The 21,494-nt window shown below is 42.5% G+C and overlaps 2 protein-coding genes across 5 annotated transcripts in view; one reads left to right on the forward strand and one right to left on the reverse strand.

Annotated features, from left to right (window-relative positions):
* Positions 1–450: 450 nt before the first annotated feature.
* On the reverse strand, positions 451–11,504 carry nol8 (nucleolar protein 8). Of its 4 annotated transcripts, none has more exons than XM_079341499.1 (19): positions 11,427–11,504; positions 10,992–11,118; positions 9,962–10,107; positions 9,692–9,754; positions 9,307–9,385; positions 8,689–8,845; positions 8,298–8,596; positions 7,674–7,936; positions 6,262–7,595; positions 5,225–5,416; positions 4,941–5,063; positions 4,548–4,656; positions 4,257–4,410; positions 4,097–4,177; positions 3,022–3,341; positions 2,802–2,943; positions 1,641–1,702; positions 1,399–1,481; positions 451–844 (listed from the first exon to the last, which is right to left on the reverse strand). In XM_079341499.1, exons 2-19 carry the CDS (start codon positions 11,060–11,062, stop codon positions 785–787), a joined length of 3,738 nt encoding a protein of 1,245 aa, XP_079197625.1. In that variant the 5' UTR covers positions 11,063–11,118; positions 11,427–11,504; the 3' UTR covers positions 451–784. The 4 variants fall into 4 exon arrangements, with proteins under 4 accessions (XP_079197625.1, XP_079197624.1, XP_079197626.1 ...); XM_079341498.1 differs by having other exon boundaries at positions 10,987–11,118; XM_079341500.1 differs by lacking the exon at positions 11,427–11,504 and having other exon boundaries at positions 11,012–11,369.
* cenpp (centromere protein P) overlaps positions 11,481–21,494 on the forward strand; it is a 73,778-nt gene continuing 63,764 nt past the window's right edge. The window contains exons 1-6 of the mRNA XM_079341512.1: positions 11,481–11,669; positions 12,163–12,320; positions 12,433–12,587; positions 12,660–12,748; positions 15,749–15,837; positions 21,124–21,220. Coding sequence (XP_079197638.1) covers positions 12,163–12,320; positions 12,433–12,587; positions 12,660–12,748; positions 15,749–15,837; positions 21,124–21,220 — 588 coding nt within the window. The 5' untranslated portion in view covers positions 11,481–11,669. The remainder of the gene's footprint in view (positions 11,670–12,162; positions 12,321–12,432; positions 12,588–12,659; positions 12,749–15,748; positions 15,838–21,123; positions 21,221–21,494) is intronic.

The following is a 21,494-nucleotide window of genomic DNA, read 5'->3' on the forward strand; positions in this document are numbered from 1 at the left end:
TCTCACCAATCAGTGTAAGAATGGATACAATGATGCATACTCATTCCGGTTAAACATTTCAAAATAAGAGCTTAAACGGAACTCGCACGTGCTTAAGTCCATTGATACGCTCATCTCATTATTATGATTGTAGTGATGAGTTTACAATTAAAATCCATTAACAAATAAAATTCAAATAATAAAACAGGATATATTGTAAGATTTATAACCAATACATTTTTAAATTTAAATGTGGCTGTATGCACTTGTCTATACACTCATTTAATTATTGATCATTATTACTATTTATTTATTCCAGACAGATTTGTTTTTGTATTTATTTACTTTCTTTTTTGTTGTTTATGTGACATTTTGTTGCATTTTATTATTATTGTTGTTGTCCAATGTACAATATTTTATTTGTGCAATATTGTAGCACAGATGTGAAGTAAGAAAGAACATGAAGGGATCAACACGGAAAAGCTTATTTAATTATCCTTTTTTTTTTTTAATAACAAGGGTTGGTCCCTCTGAAGCTGTGATTGGCTGCTGGTGCTGCTGCATGTTGTCCAGAAGTTCATAAGAAGCATCGTTTCCATGGCAACTAACGAGGACAACCAGAGTAGATGACGGAAAAATCTAACAAACGTTAATGTCTCTGGAACTTTCCTTTCAGTTCTGCGTCTCCAGCAGATGCTCGACTCCCTCTGGTTGGTTGGTTGGGCACGAAATGGCACCAAGAGGAGGGGGGGGACTAATCTGTTTATGATTCAGAAGTCTGGCCGGACTTCAGCTCCCATGATCCTCAGCTCTTCTGAGAGGACTTCAGCTTCCTGCGAGCATCCTTGTGTTTCTTGCGGTACTCCTGAGGAAACGTAAAAAAAAAAAAAAGAACGTCGATTCATTACTGACTTTTACTGAATATCGTCACGTTCATTTCTTCTAAACTTTCACTGAGGAGTTTATTTTTGAGAAAACCTAAAACACTGATTTATTGTAGAGTTGGACTTTGGATCGGATCAGAAAGTAGAGACAGGGAGAGTGGGGAATGACATGCGGGAAAGAAGCCACAAGCCAGATTTGAACCCGGGCCACTCGCTTCGAGGACTTCAGCCTCCGGACGTGAGGCGTGCGCCTTAAAATCGCTCGGATCACCGTCCCCCATTAAACACTGATTTATGTCCGAGTGCATTTCAAGACATAACACACCACCTTGTTACTGAGATCAATAAGCTGCATGCTGATGATGGCTGTGAAATATGAGTGATTAACTGCAATGACTGTAAAAATGTTGCCAATTAATTTAATTGATTTTTTTTATTCGTTAGGGACAGAAACAGAGAAGACACATTAGAAATAAAAAACAAAGGCAGAAGTGACGCAAGACAATAAGAAATAAATCAAACAATAAAAAACTACCTGTCTGAGCGCCGTCCTCTGCTCCTCCCACTGCTCCCTCTGCTCCTCCAGGTGAGCCGGACGACAGAACAGCTTGGGTCCATCTGATGGAGGACAGACAGGATGCAGATCACACACAAAACACTGCACATTAAAGAATAAATAAAAAGTCCTCCACTTATAACAAAGTTGACATGAACCTCGCTCGTCCAAACGTCAGAAATCTTCTTTCATTTTACGTTCAGAAAACTTCTTCATCCTACCTGTCAGTCGGCTGTCTTCAGCGAAGAAGAAGAACCGATCCGCCTTTGGAGGAGTCTCCTCTCTGTGAATGAAACACAAATACACGATCTGATGATTTCCACTAAACTGAAGTCGATACAAGAAAACCGTCCTCCAGAAATGCTCCCTCCGACTTTAACAGCTATTCGCCTGGTGTTTGGCCTATTTCCGTTTTAGGAAGAAAAACACAATGAAACAACATGGATGCCTTCGATAAGAGAAAGCTCGACAGTAAATCAGCTTTTTGCAGCCCCGACTTCAACCGAAGAATCAGAAGATTTCGGCTCGCAGCCTCATTAAGTTTTTCCGCTTTATTTATTTAACTATAAAAATGAACCTTTGAATATTATTATATTTTGCAAACAACAAGCATAACCATTTCATAACCTGAACTAAACACAGAAAGCTTTAAAAGAAAACATTAACCACGTTACAGACTTCATTTTGAGAGAAACAAAAAAGAAAACGATAGAACGAAAAAAAAATATTTGATGTTATTTTCTTTTGTGAAGCTTTTGATTCTGATCTTTAAAGAGTTACTATTAAAAAAAAAAAATAGAACAAAAGAATTTCTCACTTTAATTAGTTATTGTGTATTTACCTTATTTTTGTCGAGGTCTAAATACAAAACGTTCTTCACAAAATTATTTTAAAAAAAAAACCAAACCTGTGGCCTGTGAGCGACTCTAACACGACCACTTTGGCCTGCAAGAAAAAAAAGTTTGGACGCCACTGCTCTAAATGATATTATATATTATGAAAAGATTATTAATGGCAGTGTCTGTAAACACAGTTGCTTAAATGTTCCATCTTCTTTAAAGCATTATTAAACAATTTAATTATTATACTTAAAACATCCAGATTTTGTCTTTTTTCTTTGTTGTAATTGATCATAAATAAAATATTTGTGATTATTGCAAGGATAGTCGGAGGTAAAAACAACTTAAAGGATGATGCATAACATTTTAGGAAATGCCATTTTTACTTAATCTGAAATTTGATCCTCCAAATAAATCCACAGAGAATTTATTTGGCATCTTGATCTTGTTTGTGATTTTGCAGGAACGGACTCTTTCTTTCACGTCAGACAAAAAGTGACCTCATTTAAAACCTTAAAATCACACGTATCGTATTCTTCTCACTCTGCGATTCGTTCCACGGCACTACTTTGCTCCTCGTCTTCGTCCTGCTCTTCCTCTTCCTCCTCTGAGCTGCTGTCATGGAAACGTGGGTCTTGTTGCCAAGACACCTTTGGCGCCTGAATGCTCTTCACTTTGTACTCTTCTGTCGGAGAAAGACAGACAGAACATGTGAAGCTGCCGAAGACAAACCTTTGAGTAACACATCGTGGATGCTACCTACCCGTCTCTTTGCGTTCTGCTTCCAAGTCGTCGCCGAAGAAAGAGAATTTAAACCCAGATGGCGTTTCTTTCTCCGTGATTGGATCAGCTGAGAGGAGAGACGTCTCAGGCTGTCCACTGTCTCCTCCTCCTCCTTCCCCTTCGTTGTCTTCCTCTTGGTCCCAGTTCATCTTCTCCTCTTCTTCTTCTTCTTCTTCAGGGACCTCATCCTTCGATGCACCAAACACGGCCTTCAGGTCCCCGGACACGTCGTAATAAATCTCCTTGGAAACTTCTGGAAGCTTCTGTGCTTCCTCCCTCTTCTTCCTCCTTGCTGACTTGCTGCAAAGAAAAACAGATGACACAAGTTTAACCTTCAGTAATGTGAGTCACGTTAAGTTAAGGTGTGCCACAAGGATCCATCCTGGGTCCTCATCCGTTGTCTTTATACAGAGCTTTAAAAGCCTTATAGTCTTATAATTAACTGTTCAGAACAGTTTGAATCGACGTTTTCTGTTTTTATTAAAATACTCATATGAACAAAAAAAAGGTATTTGCATCAACGAAGGTAAGATCGCAGATACAAGCAGCCAACATGAGATCGTCTGGAGGGTGCTTCGGTCTAGACTAAGAGGTGGGGGTGGAGTTCAGACACTGGGGGGGGGCTGATACCTCAGAGTCCCCCAGCAGGACTCCTGTTTGACTGTTTAGGTTTTGTGTTTCTTGAGTTTGGGGTGAAGTGACTAGAGAGGCGAGGAGATACATTTAAGTATTGCATTTATCACGAGACAAATTAAAAACACAGAATGACACCTTAAAGGGACACTTCACCCATGTGCTTTAAGCTTTCTATCATTAGAAACATGGTCGTGAATCCAGCCCTCATTTTGCCCTGAGACGAGAAAAAGATGGTTTTTCCTTCGCCTGAAAGTTTTCGCAAAAAAATCGTCACGTAAAGAAAACTTTCAGGATTCACGACCATTCAACACCACTGCCATGTTTCTAAGGATGCAGAGCTTCATGCGAGTGGGTGACGTTTCCCTTTCGATGTTTCAGGCGGCTCTGATTAGTACCTGTAATGTTACAACTGTTCCTACCTTTCCTTGGTTTCTTCTGCTTTGGTCTCAAAAGCAGCGTGTTCCTCTCGGCTGGGGTCGTAATGCAGTGCCGAGACGTCTCTGCAAAGAACACACACGTTTTATTTTCCACATCAATAATCCAAACACTCTCGGTCTGAGGCTGTGTGCTCAGGCTGACCTGAAGGTTTGGGCTTTGATGGGGGTTTTGCTGCAGGTCGTTTGTTGGCTGCTGCTGCCGAGGACAGCGTGCAGGATGGACAGGTTCTTCTTCTTCTCCTCCTGCAGAACCTCCTCGTCTGCTGTGACGCTCTCCACGTTCTCTGTGTTACAAACTATTCAAAGAGACATGCACACACATTTATCTCTCCCCTGACAGGACAAACACCTTCTTATTATGTTGGTCAGGTTCGTTAACTTTAACTAACTTCTTCTCCAGTTTGCATTATGAACATGGTTGATAAAAACACACCTGCATCCAAAGCCTCGCCTGACTCGTCCTTTCGGTCTTCCTCCTCGAGGAAGCGAGCGCCCATCTTAAAACGCTCGTCGGTCCCAAAGCGAGACTGCAGCTTCATCAGCTGAACAACAGACAAACGACATCAGAGGTGAGCGTCCAATCACAGCCGACATCGAGACAAAAAGGCTGAAAGCGCCCAGAGGACGAACCGTCATGACTTTGACTTTTCACCGAGCTCTTTAAGCTCCCTAATTCTTTTTTTTTTTTAATATTAAAGATCAAAACATGTTCATGGCAGAGACACTCCGGCTCTGAGTTTGTCATGGACATGATATATATGTCCATGACATTAAATATATACTTTATATAAAGATCTAAATATGGTTAGTTTGTAAAGTATCTCACCTTCTCTCCTGCTTGGCCTTCATACTGAGGCCTGATGTCAAACCTGCCTTCCTCCTCTTCATCACCGTCCTCCTCTTCATCACTGCCGCTGAACAGCTGAGGGACTGACGGCTTCTGATGTACCTGAAAAAAACACACACACACACACACACACACACACAGGTTATTAAGGGGCCAAATCTACAAAAACACAGAAGAAGAGCAAATCAATACTAAAATAATAATAATAAATGAACATACCACACAGTTTATTTAATACGAATCGAAGAGAGAGTATAACTCACCTTTACTTTGACTGTGCTCTTCTCATTGGTTGCTCCTTCACCATCTGAGTCCTCGTCCTCTGATTGGCTGTCGTCGAACAGCGTCTTCTTCGGCGTTGCGATGTTTGGGGTGGCTCGCTGCTTCTCGTCATCATCATCTTCATCATCAGAGACGAAGACGATGCGTTTCCCTGCTCCTGCTGCAGGTGCGTCCTGACAAAGATGAAGAGTGTGTGTTAAACATGTCTGCAGAAGTCGCTCCTCGTGTTCTCAGTGATTCATGAAGAAAAAAAAATGCATATCAGGTAAAACTCAGTTTCTAAACTGTCGAGCGTGTTTCAGACGTGCAACATGTCTGTCAGGAATCCACCACGTTCAGCTCGCTCTAACGTCACCTGATGGACCTCACAGCTCAGGTGAGACGCTCGCGCGCTGCGTGAGCGAGCGTGGCTCGTTCATGTGAAATCTTTTTCTAATGCGTCGCTTTAAAGTCAGACTTTAGTGACGTGTAACGTGATAAACATGTCAAAGTGTGTCATCGTGCAGCCAAATGATAAACTGCAACCGATGTGTGGAATCTGATCTGAAACTGTCATGGTGTATGAAGATATGCAGCGTTTAAATGTTTTGTTTATTTTACGATCTGTTTCTAAGGTCAACACTTACCACTATTAAAATTAAGGTAACTATTTTATTTTATTTTTAATGACTATGTCATTTTATTTTGTTGAAATATGGGGAAAAAAGGCTACAAGTCTAAGTTTATCCAAAACCAGATAAAAATCATATTCTAACATCTAAACGAAAAGGTGCCAAAGAAAGGAGAAGCTATAAACTCTCTCTCTCGTAACTTCAGCGTCATCATCCGAGCTGCACGGAGAGAGAAAGAGGCTCAAAGAGCTCCAGCAACACTTCAGTGTTTTTCACTTTATTAGACAGAGGCGTGTTGACCTTGCTGAAGGTCACGGGCTGAGCGGCGTCAGCGCGCTCCGACACAGCTGATGCTGAAAGTGTTGCTGAAGTTCTTTAAACTCCTCCAGACGTGATTCTGAACCCACCAGGTTGGCCAAAGCTCCTTGAATCAGCTTCTTGTGTTCTTCAGCCTCTTTCTGCCTCTGCTGGACGGCAGCCAGCCTCCTCATGTTGGCCACCCGTTGCAGCTCCTCTTCCTCCTTCGCGCCCAGCGCCGGGCGAGGAGGAGGAGGAGGAGGAGGAGGAGCCGGCTTTTCTTCTTCTTCTTCCTCGTCCTCGTCGCTGGAGGAGGACTCGCTGCGAGGAGCAGCTTTGGATGAGGATGAAGGTGAGGCCGTAACGGCTGCTTTTGTTATAACAGCAGCCTCCTCTTCCTCCTCCTCCTCGTCATCATCACTTGTAGAGGAGGAATCACTCTCAGCCTCCTGTGTGCTTACTGCAGCTTCACTTGGTACAACTTTTAAAAAGTCTTTTTTAACCACCTCCACTTCATCTTCCTCCTCCTCGTCATCATCACCTGTCGAGGAGGAGTCACTCTCAGCCTCCTCACTGCTTACTGCAGCTTCCTTTTTAATAACCATGACCTCCTCTTCCTCCTCCTCCTCTTCCTCGCTGCTCTCTGCAGGTCTCCGTTCTGCTCCAGAGTCCAGCTTCTGCTTTTTAACCTCCCCTCCTCCTTTCTCCTCGTCCTCTTGGCGTCCGTCCCTCAGCTCTCCCGTCCCCTGGAAGGCGGGCAGCGGCGCCGACGTGACGGCTTTTCTCTTCTTCTTCATCTTCTTCTTCGTCGTCTCCTTCTGCTCATCTTCGCTGCTGTCCTCGGCCATGAGGGAGGCGAGGATGTCTTCTGGCAGGATGCCCTTTTTGGGAGCGGGCTGATCAGGGTTAGAGGAGGAGGAGGAGCCGGGGATGCTGGGAGTTGTAGTCTCAGAGGTCTGCTCGAACTCTTCTGCGACTCTCTGTAGATCGGCCAGCGAGATCTCCAGACGGGTGACATTAGAAAACATGGCTTCATAATCACAATCTGAACTATCGTCATCTTCATCCTCCTCCTCCTCCTCTTCATCATCATCATCACTGTCTGAATGTGACGGCGGAGGTCCAACAGGCAGGACGGTCCTTTTCTTACTTTGGCTCTGAGAACTCGTTTTCCCAGAATTCCCGCTCTGCTGTGCGGCGGGAGGTTTCCTGCAGGCGAGCTGATCTTCAGCATCCGATGAATCCTCCTCTTCCTCTGCAGCTTTTCTCTTCTTCTTCTTCTTCTGTTTCTCGTCTGTGTCGTTTCCTGAAAGCTGATTTATGATGGGCGGAGTCTGTTTCTCCCGTGGAGGAGGAGGAGGAGGAGGAGGAGGTTTTCTGGAGGCGAGGAGTTCATCTGTGTCTGCTGAGTCGTAGTCGCTCTCTTCTTCCTCGTCTTCCTTCCCTGGGAGAGAAAGAATTGTTTTATAACGTGGATACAAACGGAGCGTCGGGAAACAAAGCCGAGCATGGTCCCGCTTACCGGAGCGTCCGGCCTTCACTAAGTAGTCGAGTCCGACCACTTCGAGGTTATCGTCCTCAGCTTCCTGCTGCAGATCAGCACGGGAGGCGTCGTGAGCCGCCACCATTCGGCGGATTTCGTCGTCTGAATCGATATCACCGTTAGGGAAACGCGTCCCCCCCCTCCTCTGAAGAGGAGGAGGAGGAGGAGGAGGAGGTCTGTGATTGGTCGTTGCTTCAACGCTGCTGACGGTGTGATCGACAGACTCCACAGGCTGCTTTAATCTGGAGACGAGATAAACAGGTTTATAAATCTTCAAACTCCTCAGCGCTGATTTCTGTGACGTCAAAAACTCACAGTTCTGATTGAGGGCTAAAAATAGTTCAGTCTTTAAGATCTGTCAGGTCCTGCCTGTCTGTTTTACATCATCATGTCGGGCATATTGAAAACCTCCACCCAATCCGGTCTGACCGCTGCATCACAGTGCAGCGCCCTTTTACATCCTCTAAAAGGATTCGTGAAAATTTTAAATCTCAGAAACCAGCGGGGACTCACATGAAACTAAATCCTGCAAAATCTTTTTTTTAAAAACCTGCAGAACTGAAATCTGAGAAGCTACCTGGAAGAATCCCTCGACATTGTTACCTGCTCCTTCCCAAAGCATTCTGGGAGTTGACGGTGTCAGTCCGGCTCTTCTTGGGTCTCGCTGGCTCAAACGGAGGGAACTCTCCTCGCCTCTTCTTGCTGATGTCATCGTCCCCGCCCTGCAGCTGCCAGGTGAGCTGGGCGACCGGTGTGCTCTGGTCCTCTGTGTTCCGGTCCAGCTTGCGGATGTTGTGCGTGTACTTCGAAGGGTCGTACTTCAGGGTTCGAGCTTTGCTGCCTTTCTTACACTGGAGCTGCAGGACAGGGAGGACTCTGCCGAACTTACTGACCACCCAGTCCTGAAAGCAAAGCACACAGAGGAGCGTTCACACCTCCACCCCCCACACGTGGAAGACATTTCACCTTCCCGACACATGAAGGACAAACACACCTTGTGTCCTGGTACTTCTGTCCCCGGCACTGCGGCCTTCATGATGAAGTTTTCCACGCCGGCTTTACTCAGCGAGTCCAACATCTTCTGTCTCTTGTCCTCGGCCTCACGTGGCTGCAGGCGCCGCTCCTCTGCCGCCTGCCTCTCCTCAGCCAGCCTGGGACAAGAGAAATCAACAACAGATATCTATCATCAATAAATCAGAGGGAGGGACTCTCTGAAGCCAAAAAGAGCAGCGCTGTCTGTAAGAATCACTGGGATCCTTTCAAAATAAAAGACTGTTGGACCTTTTCAAAAGTTGCTGTACGAAAGAAAGAACAGCAGATCTTTTTCCAGAAATGAAGAATTCTCAATATTTTAAGGCAGAGATCTTTAGCAGGCATCTTTTTGTAAATCAAGAGATAATTTCAAGTTTGCTAATAAAGTTAATAAAAGTCGAAGAGAGGAAGATCTGCTCTTCAGGGATATACAGTTTTAAAGAAGAAGAACGGTAAATCACTGACGTCTTAGATGTCCCTCAATCTGAAATGATTAAATCCCTGCTTTTCACAGCTAATCGATTTCTTTGTTTATGTTTAAATGAAGCCGACTTTCATGTTTCATGTTACACGACTGTACCTGTGAAGAAAACTCTCCTTGGCTGTTTCAATCTGCAGAGTTCCTCCTTTCCATTTGGATTTGTTGAGCACCGTCATACCTGCAGAGGACACTCGTGTTGATCACTCGCTGAGGACACCATCCAGTCTCATTTTACCCTTAATGATCGAGTTCATGCAAATACTAAGAAGTGAACACGAAGACAATAATCACATTCGACTAGTTTCAAGAACCAAGCTGAGAAAAAGTTTTCTTTTTATTTCAGGACACTTAAAATGTTTCATCTCTAAAAATAAAATGAATCGATGAATGCCATCCATGCCTAACGACAGCTCACAGTCTGGAAGAAAAATGTTCAACGTTCAGTAAAAGTCACGAAGATAAAGAGAAAGTGTGGCTCACTCACATTTCTTCAAGTCAGCGTCTGAAATGTCGATGTTTATGTAGCCGAAGGTTTTATAAGGAACACCTGCAGGAGGACACAAAATGTGAACACATGCAGGGCACTGAGGAAGCCTCCAAAAAACATTTGTTCTTCATGACTAATACCTGAAGGAAGCAAAGAACTGCACGCTTGGCTGTCTGAAATGTACTAATCATTACATAAAGCACACAAAGAGAACTGCATGAACAATAATGTAAAATGCCGACGGCCGGTTTGTTTTGGATGGCTCACCTTCGTCGTCCCTCCTGGTCCGGAGCTCCACGTCTTCGACATCCCCAAACTTTCCAAATCGATCCTTCAGATCCTTCTCGGTGACCTTGTGGCTCAACCCTCCAACGTACAGCCGCCGCATTGCCCTGTTACCACGACAACGTGGTCTGCATGATGATGACAAGCAAACAGCAGAGTCAGCCGACAAACTTCCTATTCTTTCTTACACTGATGGCCTGGTACCGTCTGTGACTAAAGGGATATTTTTATCCACTTCCTTTGTTTATTTATTTCCCCCCATTTTGTAGATCTTGTTGTGGACAGTTTTGCCCCCCAAAACAAATTCTATGCAAAACGTTCTACTTAACTAAAGATTCATGTATATACGTTTTCAGTATCCTAAAGCTTGTGGCAGCTTTAAAAAGACAAAACTTGGATCCCCACACGGGCCTTTCTGTGCCGATTAGCTTATTAGTAAAATCTTATATTACAATTTGTGCAAACACCTCTGCATGTTAGTAAGTTAGCTTTCTGATTCAATTTAAAGATGCACAACAACACAGGTTTAAGGTATCTGTTTTACATATCCATTAAGTCTGCCTATTTTATTCCTTTCCCCCCCCCCCCCATGTCATTCTTCTAACAATAACAACTTAATACAAAAAAAGAAAGACATAAAACAGTTTAAACTGTCTTTTAAAATGTTCTAACAATGTAACCTGAGAGCTTCACTCTGCAGTCTGGTGCAAGTTTAATTCAGTCTTAAAGTGACAATAAAAACACTTCAGAGTTTAATTAACAGCTCCCTTTAACACATCCGAACAGTGCTTTAACTCCACGAGGAAAGATGTCATTGCACAGATAACATCACAGCATTTAAATAAGACAAGTCAGCATGATAAAGTTAACATGCACACTAAAAGACCTGCTCGGAACTCAAACACAGTCTAATGAACCCGCTGAGTCACTTAGAACTCTGCTGGTGGAGTAATACAGACAAACAACATGAATTACATTAATCGTAAGAAGCACCAACAAATGTTTACCTCACATGTATCGAGCTTGTGTTACCTTTAAATCCGTCCGGAGCTGCACACAGACCTCCAACATTTCCTTCCGCATTTGTTTCCGCAGAGCCAACAAGGTTCCGATGTGGTTTGGACGAGCACAAGGAAAGACTGAAAGGACAATTTTTTTGGAATTACATTTTTAATTGATGCCTGATTATTGATTTTCAATTATTATTTAACAATTGGTCAGCTCAATAATTATTAGAGTGAAGTTCATCTTTTCAGCGGGTCGCTGACTTTGGTAGGAGGGGGGTGTCTGACGATTCCAAGATCGCGAAATGTTTATTAAAGTCACGTTACGGTTACAAAACTGCGCTCTTATATATTTATATACATTCTATACGTCCAAAATGTTTTGGTATGTCCGCTAGATAAGCAGATTATCTGTCCCTTTTACATAAAATAAATCAGCCCACCCCTCTCGTAACATGTAAAGTGGTAGAGTCCAGAGGGCGCGAGACTCCGAACTGTTTTGGTTTTCAGGGTGAGGAGAGACAGCTGAGCGTTATGAAGCAAATGAAGTAGTTTAGATGTTGTATAAATCTAAAAACAGTCGTTTATATTAGTATATTTAGTACTTCACTATTTTATGTTAGCATATTAAATACTTTGAAGCTACTTTTATAGAAATAAACGGACGAAGAACTACAACAGAATCGGTAAGTAAAGTAAAATATTTTAGCCAAATTCAACGTCTAACGTCTAACGTCTAACGCAGCGTATTTTACGTCAACGTTAAATTTAAACTTGACATTGTTTATCTTTTACTATATATAGTGTCAGAAACGTTTTGAAGAGGAGGGAAGTACATTTATTCATTGATTTAAAAAAAAAAAATTAAGATCATTTTGAAGTTTTTTACTCTTATTTCAGTGATGCACTTTTTTAAAATCAGTTATTTACTGACTGAATTGTTTAATAAACACTAATTTCAATTGATTCCTAACACATTATTTCTACAATATCTATCTCACTTTTTGAAATGAACCAGTTTGGTTGTGTGTGTTTCTTAAGCTAATTGTCAATATTTAATGTTTACATGTGTACTGTAATGTACAGAGAGAGAGAGAGAGAGAGAGCACAGTCTACCGAAGTGAAATTCCTTGTGTGTTAAACATATCCAGCTAATAAAGCTGATTCTGATTCTTTTAGATGGAAGAGAAGATGAGTGAGGAGAACATGGAGGAGGTGAGGCTGCTGGAGGCTCAGATTGAACGTCTCCAGGCTGAAGTTGAAGAATTGCAATGCCAACAGCAGAACAACAACAAAGACATGAAGCTCCAGCTGGGAGGAAAAATACAGGATGCCATGTGAGTTTAAAATTTGGAAAGTACACCCTGGAGGCATGCAGGGGCCACGTGTGTTTGAAATAGTTAACAGAAGGGCTAAAGTAAATGAACATGTTGTGGTCCCTCTCCACAGGTCGTATCTGTTTGGACAGACTCGAGGAGAGCTTGAAGACAATGTGATGTCCAGGCTGAAGGAGGAGCTGGAGGAGCTGGAGGAGGATCTGAAGCGACAGACGAAGATGAATGGCATCAGTTTGAGCAGCTGCAGCACAAAGATCCTGCAAAACAGTAAGAGCACAGCCCTCACTTATGATCTCTGATAATTATGCAGCCTCCTGACATTAGGCATGTTTCTACTAGGTGGCAGTAAGCTGGTCCAGCAGCTGTGTGTGTCGGGTCAGTACTCTGAGCTGGGCTTTCAGGTGGAGTTCCAGCTCTCAGAGGGAAAGGTGAGTCATTGCTTCGATAGATACCTTCACACTTTCCCTCCTGTGGTGGTTCATGTGGGTTTTTTTTCTTCTGAATGTGCTGATGCACGACTGCTATCTCAACACGATCAGACAAATGACTTCATCTTTATTTAATCCAGTCACAAGTAAACGAAGGAAGTAAGAATTTGTGGAATACATCAACAAATAATCTCTCTTAATATTTAATTAGACTAAAATCTTTTCTTGATAGATTTCAAGACTAATGGTTATTATGCTTATAAGTTATTATAGGTTTTCTTTTGATTATTTTCTTTTTAAACTATGTTCAAATCTGTGTGCATCTCCTAGTATCCGACCTAGAACAATAAAGTTATGCATCAAATGTTTTTTAACTCTTTATAATATGACATGCTTTTTTTCTACTAACTGGTCTTATATAAGTATGATTACAGCTGAATGTTTCGGCATTATTATCTGATGACAAATATGAGTATCAGCAAACCCCCCCCCCCTCCCCCCCCCCCCTCGATCCATTATAGTCATCAAACATTTCTCAGAAAACACTTTCATCAGTTTCAACAAAATGATGACATCGAGCACATCTTTAAAAATGTAGATGAAGGTGTTCGGCTTTATTTCAGAGACACTCATTGGATCTAAAGCAGGTAGAGGTGAATGGGGCTGTTTCTGACAATGAACATTATTTTTAAAAAGGAGCTTTAAAAAACTATAGTTTGGGGTCGCTGGTGGCGCAGCGGCAGTGCGCGCGATCCCACGTATTGAGGCTCAGTCCTCGCGCGCGGGCGGCCCGGGTTCGCGTCCGGCCTGTGGCCCATTTCCCGCATGTCTCTCCCCACTCTCTCTCCCCCTTTCCGACTCTATCCACTGTCCTCCCTCTATAATAAAGGCATAAAAACGCCAAAAATAAATCTTAAAAAAAAAAAAAAAAAAAAAAAAAAAACTATAGTTTAAGTGGCAATCCTGCAAATGTGTGGATTTTGATGGAAAAATAATCAGAGGGACAAAAGCCATGCTGTAATATATTCAGCCAGCAGAGGGCGACACAGGGCCATGCTAAGAAGTTCTCTGACGAGGCATCAACGGTTTTTTTTTTCTTCTCAGCAATCTTCAGCAGCTGTTTGACAGTAAACACTAAATAGTGAAGAAGAAAAAAAAAAAGAATGTCGAATCCGCTATCAGCCAAATCAAATCTCTGAACATTTCAGTTACATACTGTATGTCATCTCTGTGAAATGAAATAAGAGAGGAGACTTTGTTTGATAAACATTTTTGAGGCATGCTGCTCAAACAGAGCCATGCACTGATGGAGAGACGTCAGAGTGACGGGCCTATCACCTCGTCTTTTACTGTAAACTCACAAGAAGAAGAAGAACCAAACTGTTCTCCAGGAGGAACTTGATGAAAACTCTGAAGACTGCTGGGTGGATTCGATGCCTTGATGTCACTCGAGACGGTTCACACATGAACTCCTAAAAACTTCGAGTAAACTTCAGACAGCCGTCATCCTGAAATCCTCCTGACATGCTCGTTTACTGAGAGCTTGACGTTTTCCCTGTGAGGAGGAGACGTGAGATCATGAGTCTGAGGCCATGATGCGCTCCATGTCCTACGTACTCATCATAGTATTGATTGATTAGATTTTATTTCAGACATCAAACATAATCAAAGATACAAAACAAAATAAAAATCATGAAAATAAAACACAAAACAAATTAAAAAAAAAACCACAAAAAAAGGAAAAAAAACCCCAACAACACAAAAACCAAAAATAAATAAAAATCATGAAAATAAAACACAAAAAACCTAAAAAAAAACACAAAAACAAAAAATCCTGAAAATAAAACGCACAAAAAATAAATAAATAAATAAATAAAACAAAAGACGAAAAAGGATATTCCGTAAAAGGAGTTTAGAATGGATTTAATCCCACCATTTCCTCAGCTCAACAATCAATATATGTCAAATTAACTTCCTGTGTTCCCCATTTTCTCTCTTTTATTTACAATCCATCCATAAACAAAGAACAGGGAAGCAGACATGTGATCAAGGTCAGGCTCCTCCCACCTGCTCGTGTCTTACCTGCCGTGCTGAGCGACGGGTGGGAAAACGTCTGGATAAGGTCGGGGTGGGGTGGATTCAGACGTTTGAGTCCACACACACTTATCCATACTATGAGAATTATTGACACCCTTTCTACTTCTTCCCTTCTGTTCAATGTTTTTAACAGTCGTACATTATTTTTTTTATTTCTGCTCTCTGACGTGTTCAGGTTCAACCTTCAGGCCTTTACACAGTTTCACTATCAGCTGACCTTTGACCCCAGCCTGGATGTAGAGCCAGCCTGTGTTTGTCGTCTTATTGCTGAGATCAGCTTTGACTGTGATGCTTGGTGTAGGTCTTCTGGTTTTCATTCTGGAGTAACCGCTGGAACAGCTGGTTTCATTGAATCACCCCTCCCTGCTTTGTGTCATTAAATCAGAGTATAAACACACTTTCTTCTCATGATTAATCTTGTTTTGATACACATTAATTATTTTCCAAAACAGTAATTGTGTCTTTTTACCCTTTCATTAGTTTGAATGATGCTTTCTGTGAGTGTGTTGTGTTAGTATTGTTAGCCATTTTGAAACCGATCACAGATGGGATTTATTTAACGTTTTTCTCTTTGGTAAATAAGACGGATGTTCCCGAGGAGCGGTTCAACATTTTGGTTGAAACAAGCTTTCTGTCTTTTCCTCCTGAAAGGTTCACGTGGATTTCTGTCTCATGCCTGTGTGAAGTACTCATCACACGACTCACCTAGCTTAGCATAAAGACTGGGAGCGGAGGGAAAAGGAAGCTGGATATACACCTGTTGTAAACGGTTGTTTTTAAAGGTGCAATATGAATAAAGTTATTATTATTCTCCATTTAGGAGGTCCACCTTGTTTCACTGATCCCCGCCCTGCTCGTTGACTCTTGTTTGTGTGCCTCACTGACGTGGTGTTTGTTCTGCAGGACGCTCAGCAGCCCGAGAGGACCATCAGTGATCTGAACGTGGTGATGGACGGCAGCGATCTGCAGAGTTTAAGCAGCTTCCTGTCGGGGTAAGAACTCACGCTGCAGACGTTTACCCAGCTCATCGACCTCGAGGATTTAAAATTTAGCAAAAACAAAGTGGAATGATTACTTTTTATTATTCAAGACTTTTTAATCAAGAGTGAAGCTGGTAATAAAGCATGACGTTACAGAGCGTCATATCGTGGGGGGGGGCTGCACTCACGATTCATCATCAGTCTGACTTTAAAAACACAAACAACATGTTCGTCTTAAATCATTACAAAGTGGGACGATGCGGTTTGAGGACGACGCGTCTCGATGTCGGTCGGTGAGTCGGGATGAAAACAAGATGAAGGCGAGTGCTTTGAGCGAGACGAGCTGAAGAACACAGATGGAAGGCGCACATCGCCACCTACAGGACGCAGAGTCCGACACGCTTTTTTATTTTGTATCTAACCAGGTCGTTAACCCATTGAGATCTGTCACGTCGTGATTAAAACAGTTTACAGACAAGAAGTTAAGAAAACAACAATTACAATGAACAGATCAGTTTACAGATAAAGTGCAGAGTCGTGATTACAGGTTATAATTCTGACACACAGACACTCTCCGATCGAGCCAAAGGCTTCAAGTGAAATGAGGTCGGCCATTTTCAAGGCATTTTGGAGAAAGTTCCAGGAAGAGGAAGCAGCAAATCTGAACGCTGTTTTAGTTCCTTTAGAGCTCAGTGCGGAGACGAAGTATTGTCCGATCTACACGAGTGCAGAATCTGGAAGACAAACGTATTGATGGTGCTGGAGTCACATGTCCACGTCCTGCAGACAGAGTCGAGTGTTTACACTGGCGTGCAGCCAGAGGGGTTCGGTTTATCAGATGTGAATCAGCCATCAGATGTACTCTGTGTTTTTGGTCTGATGCCCGGTAGCCAATCAGTTGTTCATTTATTTATTCTATTTGACTGCTCCGTCCGATTCCAACAACGCGTTTAAAGCTGAACGTTGTCCCCGGCAGGAAGCGGCTGTCCGTTTAATTCAAGCCCAGTGTTTATCAAGGCAGACGAAGATGTCGTTCTGTTTACAGCTGTCATCCAGCTGAGCGTCCTCACTCACACGTCTCCCCGCTCGCTCCGTCTCACGTTTAACAAGCTTTTCTCACCACCAGCGTTCAAGCTCGGACACATCAGGTCGGTGTTTCAAGAAATCCGAGTTTTTAAGACGAGAATCAGATTATTGTGTTCGCTGTGTTTAAAATGTGAAACTGAGGATGCTGCTTCAGAGGAAGGACAAACTTATGAAGTCGAGGAAGAGGAGCAGAGAGGGAGGAGTGACGCGTCAAAATCCAATTTGATTTTTTTTTTTAAATTTTTTATAGGCAAGGCAAGTTTATTTGTATAGCACATTTCAACAACAAGGCAATTCAAAGTGCTTTACACAAGACATCAAAAGCATCATGACAGGAAAGAGAAGATACACAAAAAAAAATCAGTGATTAAGAATCACTAAAAAAAAAAAAAAGTTAAAAATCACTGAAATTATTCAAATTATTAAAAATATACCTGAAGAGGTAAGACCAGGATGGTGTTATAAACCACCTCTGAGTGTGGCTTCATTCCAGTTAAAAAAAAACCCCAACAACAATCTCTCCTTTGGTTTTCTTGATGTCCACACTTTCTTAAATCGAATAGGATGCCATCTGTGCAGCCCAAAAAAAAAAAAAAGGAATCCAGACTGGTACTGGACAATCCTTGACATTTCAAACACAGGTGTATCTTATTACATTCATGATGTCTGCATACCATTTACGTGTGCTGGCTTACTGGAAGACCTACCTGCAGATGGACTACAGCCATCATTTATATTAGTTACACCTGTTCTTGTCCTGCCGTGACAAAAATATCTGTTCTGAATCTGATCAGTAGAGAATCGCCTCGGGACCGCTGCAGTCTGAGGCGGCTGCCAGTAAAGGCTCTTTTTGATCGAAGCCAGTCACTTAAGTTCAGCACAGAATCATCCAATTCATTAAACAGATGAGTCGATGACCCTCGATCCACCACCCGTCTCGGAAGAAAACCTTTTCTCTCACTTTCGTCGTGTGAAGCTGCAATATTCGATGTTGTTTTACTTTATTGGTTAAAATGAATAAATCACATAAATCACCTCTGGTGGAGTTGTGACTGTGTGTAAATGTGTCTCTTGAGTCCTGACTGTCTGAAGCTCGAGTCCTGCTGGCTGTGTTGTTCTCAGAGCTGTGTTAACATGGACGCTACAGAAGCAGTTTTAGCCGATGACTCGAGAGAAGAAGAAGAAGATCTATTCACGTGTAATGTGAAGCTACGAGTTAACTAAAGAGTGCTAACGTTAGCCCGCTAACACAACAACGCAGGCCAAAGGTGGCTGCAGCAGACAATTATATCCACTGCTTCATGTTAAGAGATGGTGTGTGTGTGTGTGTGTGTGTGTGTGTTTCATGCTGTTTCATGGAGAGAAAAAAAAACAATATTTCATCTGAAATCTGACCTGAAGATTCAACAGGTTCTTTAAACTTTATTTGGGGGATTCATAAAAGAACCTGGAGCGTTGATTTTCTGTCGTGTGTGTGTGTGTGTGTGTGTGTGTGTGTGTGTGTGTGTGTGTGTGTGTGTGTGTGTGTGTGTGTGTGTGTGTGTGTGTGTGTGTGTGTGTGTGTGTGTGTGTGTGTGTGTGTGTGTGTGTGTGTGTGTGTGTGTGTGTGTGTGTGTGTGTGTGTGTGTGTGTGTGTGTGTGTGTGTGTGTGTGTGTATATGCTGCAGTTTGCACTGTATGTGTGACCACAGGCGACCAGACAGCGTCTGTTCTGTCTGTGTCTCTTTAAAGCTGGAGTCTGATTTGCTCTATATCTGAGGCCCAACCGCATCTGGATTGTATGGTCCAGTCTGCAGAACCTGGCAAACAACAGATGGAAAAATACTAGAGATAATGACTCTGACACACTGCTGCCTTCTCTCCAACGCTCCGTGTGTGTGTGTGTGTGTGTGTGTGTGTGTGTGTGTGTGTTACAGAGAGACAGTCCCAGTTTTACAGCCAAACTCAGACTGATAATCTTTGTTAAATCAAGCTGGTAAGAACTGTTAAAGATAATAACTGACATTGTGATTTTTATTGCTTGTTTTCATCCAGCTCATGTTTTTTTTTTTTTTTTTCCTCCTGCGTCTCTGAAGTGGTTTCAGAACTGAGTTTGTATTCAAAGCAACACTGCGGCTACACAAGCTGCTAGGTATGTTGGCAACTGTCTTTTTCTGTCTTTCAAGTCCAACTCAGATTAATGTTTGACTTGAAGCATGTTTAAAAAAAATGTTTTTGTTAAAAGTCCAGCCTCTTTGTTGATGGTTATAAAATTATTCAGTCAGGTTTGAAGTGCAGCAGGTTCGAGAGTGACTACGAGGTTAATAGGAAGCACTAACAAGTTGCACATAAATGAAGTAAAGCTGTCAGGACCCGAGGCGGACTGCACTATTTCAAACCTCTGTTTTCAAATCTGGCTGCTGCGACACATCTGGAGGTGAATATGAGGTCGCAGGAACAACAGTAAACATGACAGTATGGATTTTAAAGACGTCCAATCGTTGGACGAGTGCGTTCACGGTCTGGGGTCGGTGAAGGTTATCGTTTGTTAAAGTGGCGAACGTGATCCGAGTCTGCGTTTTATCTGAACTCACACGAAGCGCTGGGATCTTTTTCCACTGTTTTCTGCAAACAAATTTTTCTGCTCCTTCTGAGATGATGAACTGAAGCCAGGCCAGCAGATCTTCTCAGAGTGACAACTTTTATCATTTATAACCAACTTGTTTGAAGAGGTTCAATGTCTGGAGTCTTCAAACTGGGTCCAGTTGACAATATCAAACCAGGCCTGCGTCTATGTGTTAGTGCTTCAGTGTATGGGAGGCTGCTGCAGTGTTTCCATCAGCTCCGGTGGAATAACAGTCGTCTGGAAACTTCACTCGGCTGCCGTCTCGCCCCCAGCCCCCACGGAAAACTCTGGAAAGCCTTTCAGAAAATGTCCCAGACTCGCTCAGACTCAGAGAGAAAATCAGCCCCCCCCCCCCACCAAAAAAAAAAAAAAAAAAGATTTTTCTTGCCATTCTGATAAACAGAAGAAAGCACAATCTGTGTAATTAATCTGTATTTTCCGATCTTTGGCTGGGAAGCTGAGCGTCGCCTCGGCTATTCATGAACAAATGGTTGAACATTACGAGATTCATAATACTTTCAGTTCATTAAGACAGTTTCTATTTGCTTACAGTTTGTGCAGTAATTTAAGGTAAAGGACAAAAATGTCGACTGTAATGTCTAATATTTGAACTCTGTAAAGTGGAGAGTGGATGCCCCTGATTTTACGACAACAGATGCTTTTTAGGCGTTTTTTACTGCAGGAACTTTTTCATAGTTCTAGGAACTGTTAGAACCCCCCCCCCCCCCCCCTTTTTTTTTATTGGTTCCTCACCGCAGGAACTATGAACTACTTACGTTCATAGACCCCATTAGAGGAACCTTTTCAGCTCAGGCTTCAGAGAAGGTACTTTTTTTTTTTTTTTAACCCTCTCTGTGCAATAATCTCAATCATAATAATCATTGTTTTTAGCCATATTTTGTATATTTTTCCTTTTTCCCAACAGACAGTGTTCTATTATTTATTTGATCTTATTCTTTATATTGTTACTTTTTTTGTTACCTGCTTCATTTTATTGCGTCTTATATGCTGCTGGAAACCTACCTGAGGGAGTCAATAATCAATAAAGTTCAGTCTAAGTCTGAGGTGGGCTCGTTCCTCTTCAGAAAGTCTCCTGAACTGTTTGGTCCAAAAACCATTACCATTACCATTACCGTTACCATTTTATTTTTTTTAGTATTTGAGCTCTACCATGTCTGACTGAAGCGATTCACTTCATGTGATTGTAAATACAGCGATCTGCACACGCAGCATGTTAGCTCATTGCTCGCGCTACCTCCTGTGTCGACGCCGTGTCAGACTCTTAAACGCCTCACAATCTTTCAAAGGTGTATTTTATTTAGAGGCAGGACAGTGGACAGAGTCAGGAATCGGGTCGAGAGAGAGAGAGCGAGAGAGGGAGAGGGAGGAGCCACAGGTCAGATTTGAACCCGGGCCGTCCCCCCACAGGACCACAGCCTCCGCATGTGGGGCGCTCGCTCCAACCTAAATACTACCGCGCATCTCCAGCTGAATGATTCACTCTGTTCCAATCTTTTTTTTTTTTTTTCTGAATACTTCATCGCCCAATCAACAATTCAGATCATCATGAGTCTCATTCTAAAAGTTGTTGTATGATGTCATTTCAGGGTGGAGGAGAGAAGTGACCTCCTGCTGTTCTTCAGGACTCTCAGGACCTTCTCAGACAGATGTGACGAACGGTGCAGAACCTTCCAGCACTTCCAGGTAAGTGAAGCTCACACGTCTGCCTGACGGACTCAGGATTTCATCACGCTGACACAGTAGACCTTTGACCTTTGCATGATGGGAGCTGCAGGACATGTTGTGCCTTAAACTGGAAATAAGAAAAGGACAAATCTATGGCAGTATTTTTGCCCTTTGAGAAAGAGATTTTCTTTTGAGATATTTGTATTTCTTCTTCGATGATACCGCTGCATCATGTTTGATTTATCAGCCAGTCTTTGATTTTGAACCATAAAGTCTGTCAAACCATAAATGT

Source organism: Symphodus melops (genome assembly GCF_947650265.1).
Source record: "Symphodus melops genome assembly, chromosome: 4".
NCBI classification, from domain to species: Eukaryota; Metazoa; Chordata; class Actinopteri; order Labriformes; family Labridae; genus Symphodus; species Symphodus melops.

Excerpts from the sequence above, each read along its gene's own strand:
- nol8 (XM_079341498.1), bottom strand. Across the intron at positions 4,178-4,256 it reads ATCAAAGCCCAAACCTTCAG|AGACGTCTCGGCACTGCATT; the intron begins GTCAGCCTGAGC and ends TGTTCTTTGCAG. Across the intron at positions 845-1,398 it reads AGAGGACGGCGCTCAGACAG|GAGTACCGCAAGAAACACAA; the intron begins GTAGTTTTTTAT and ends ACGTTTCCTCAG.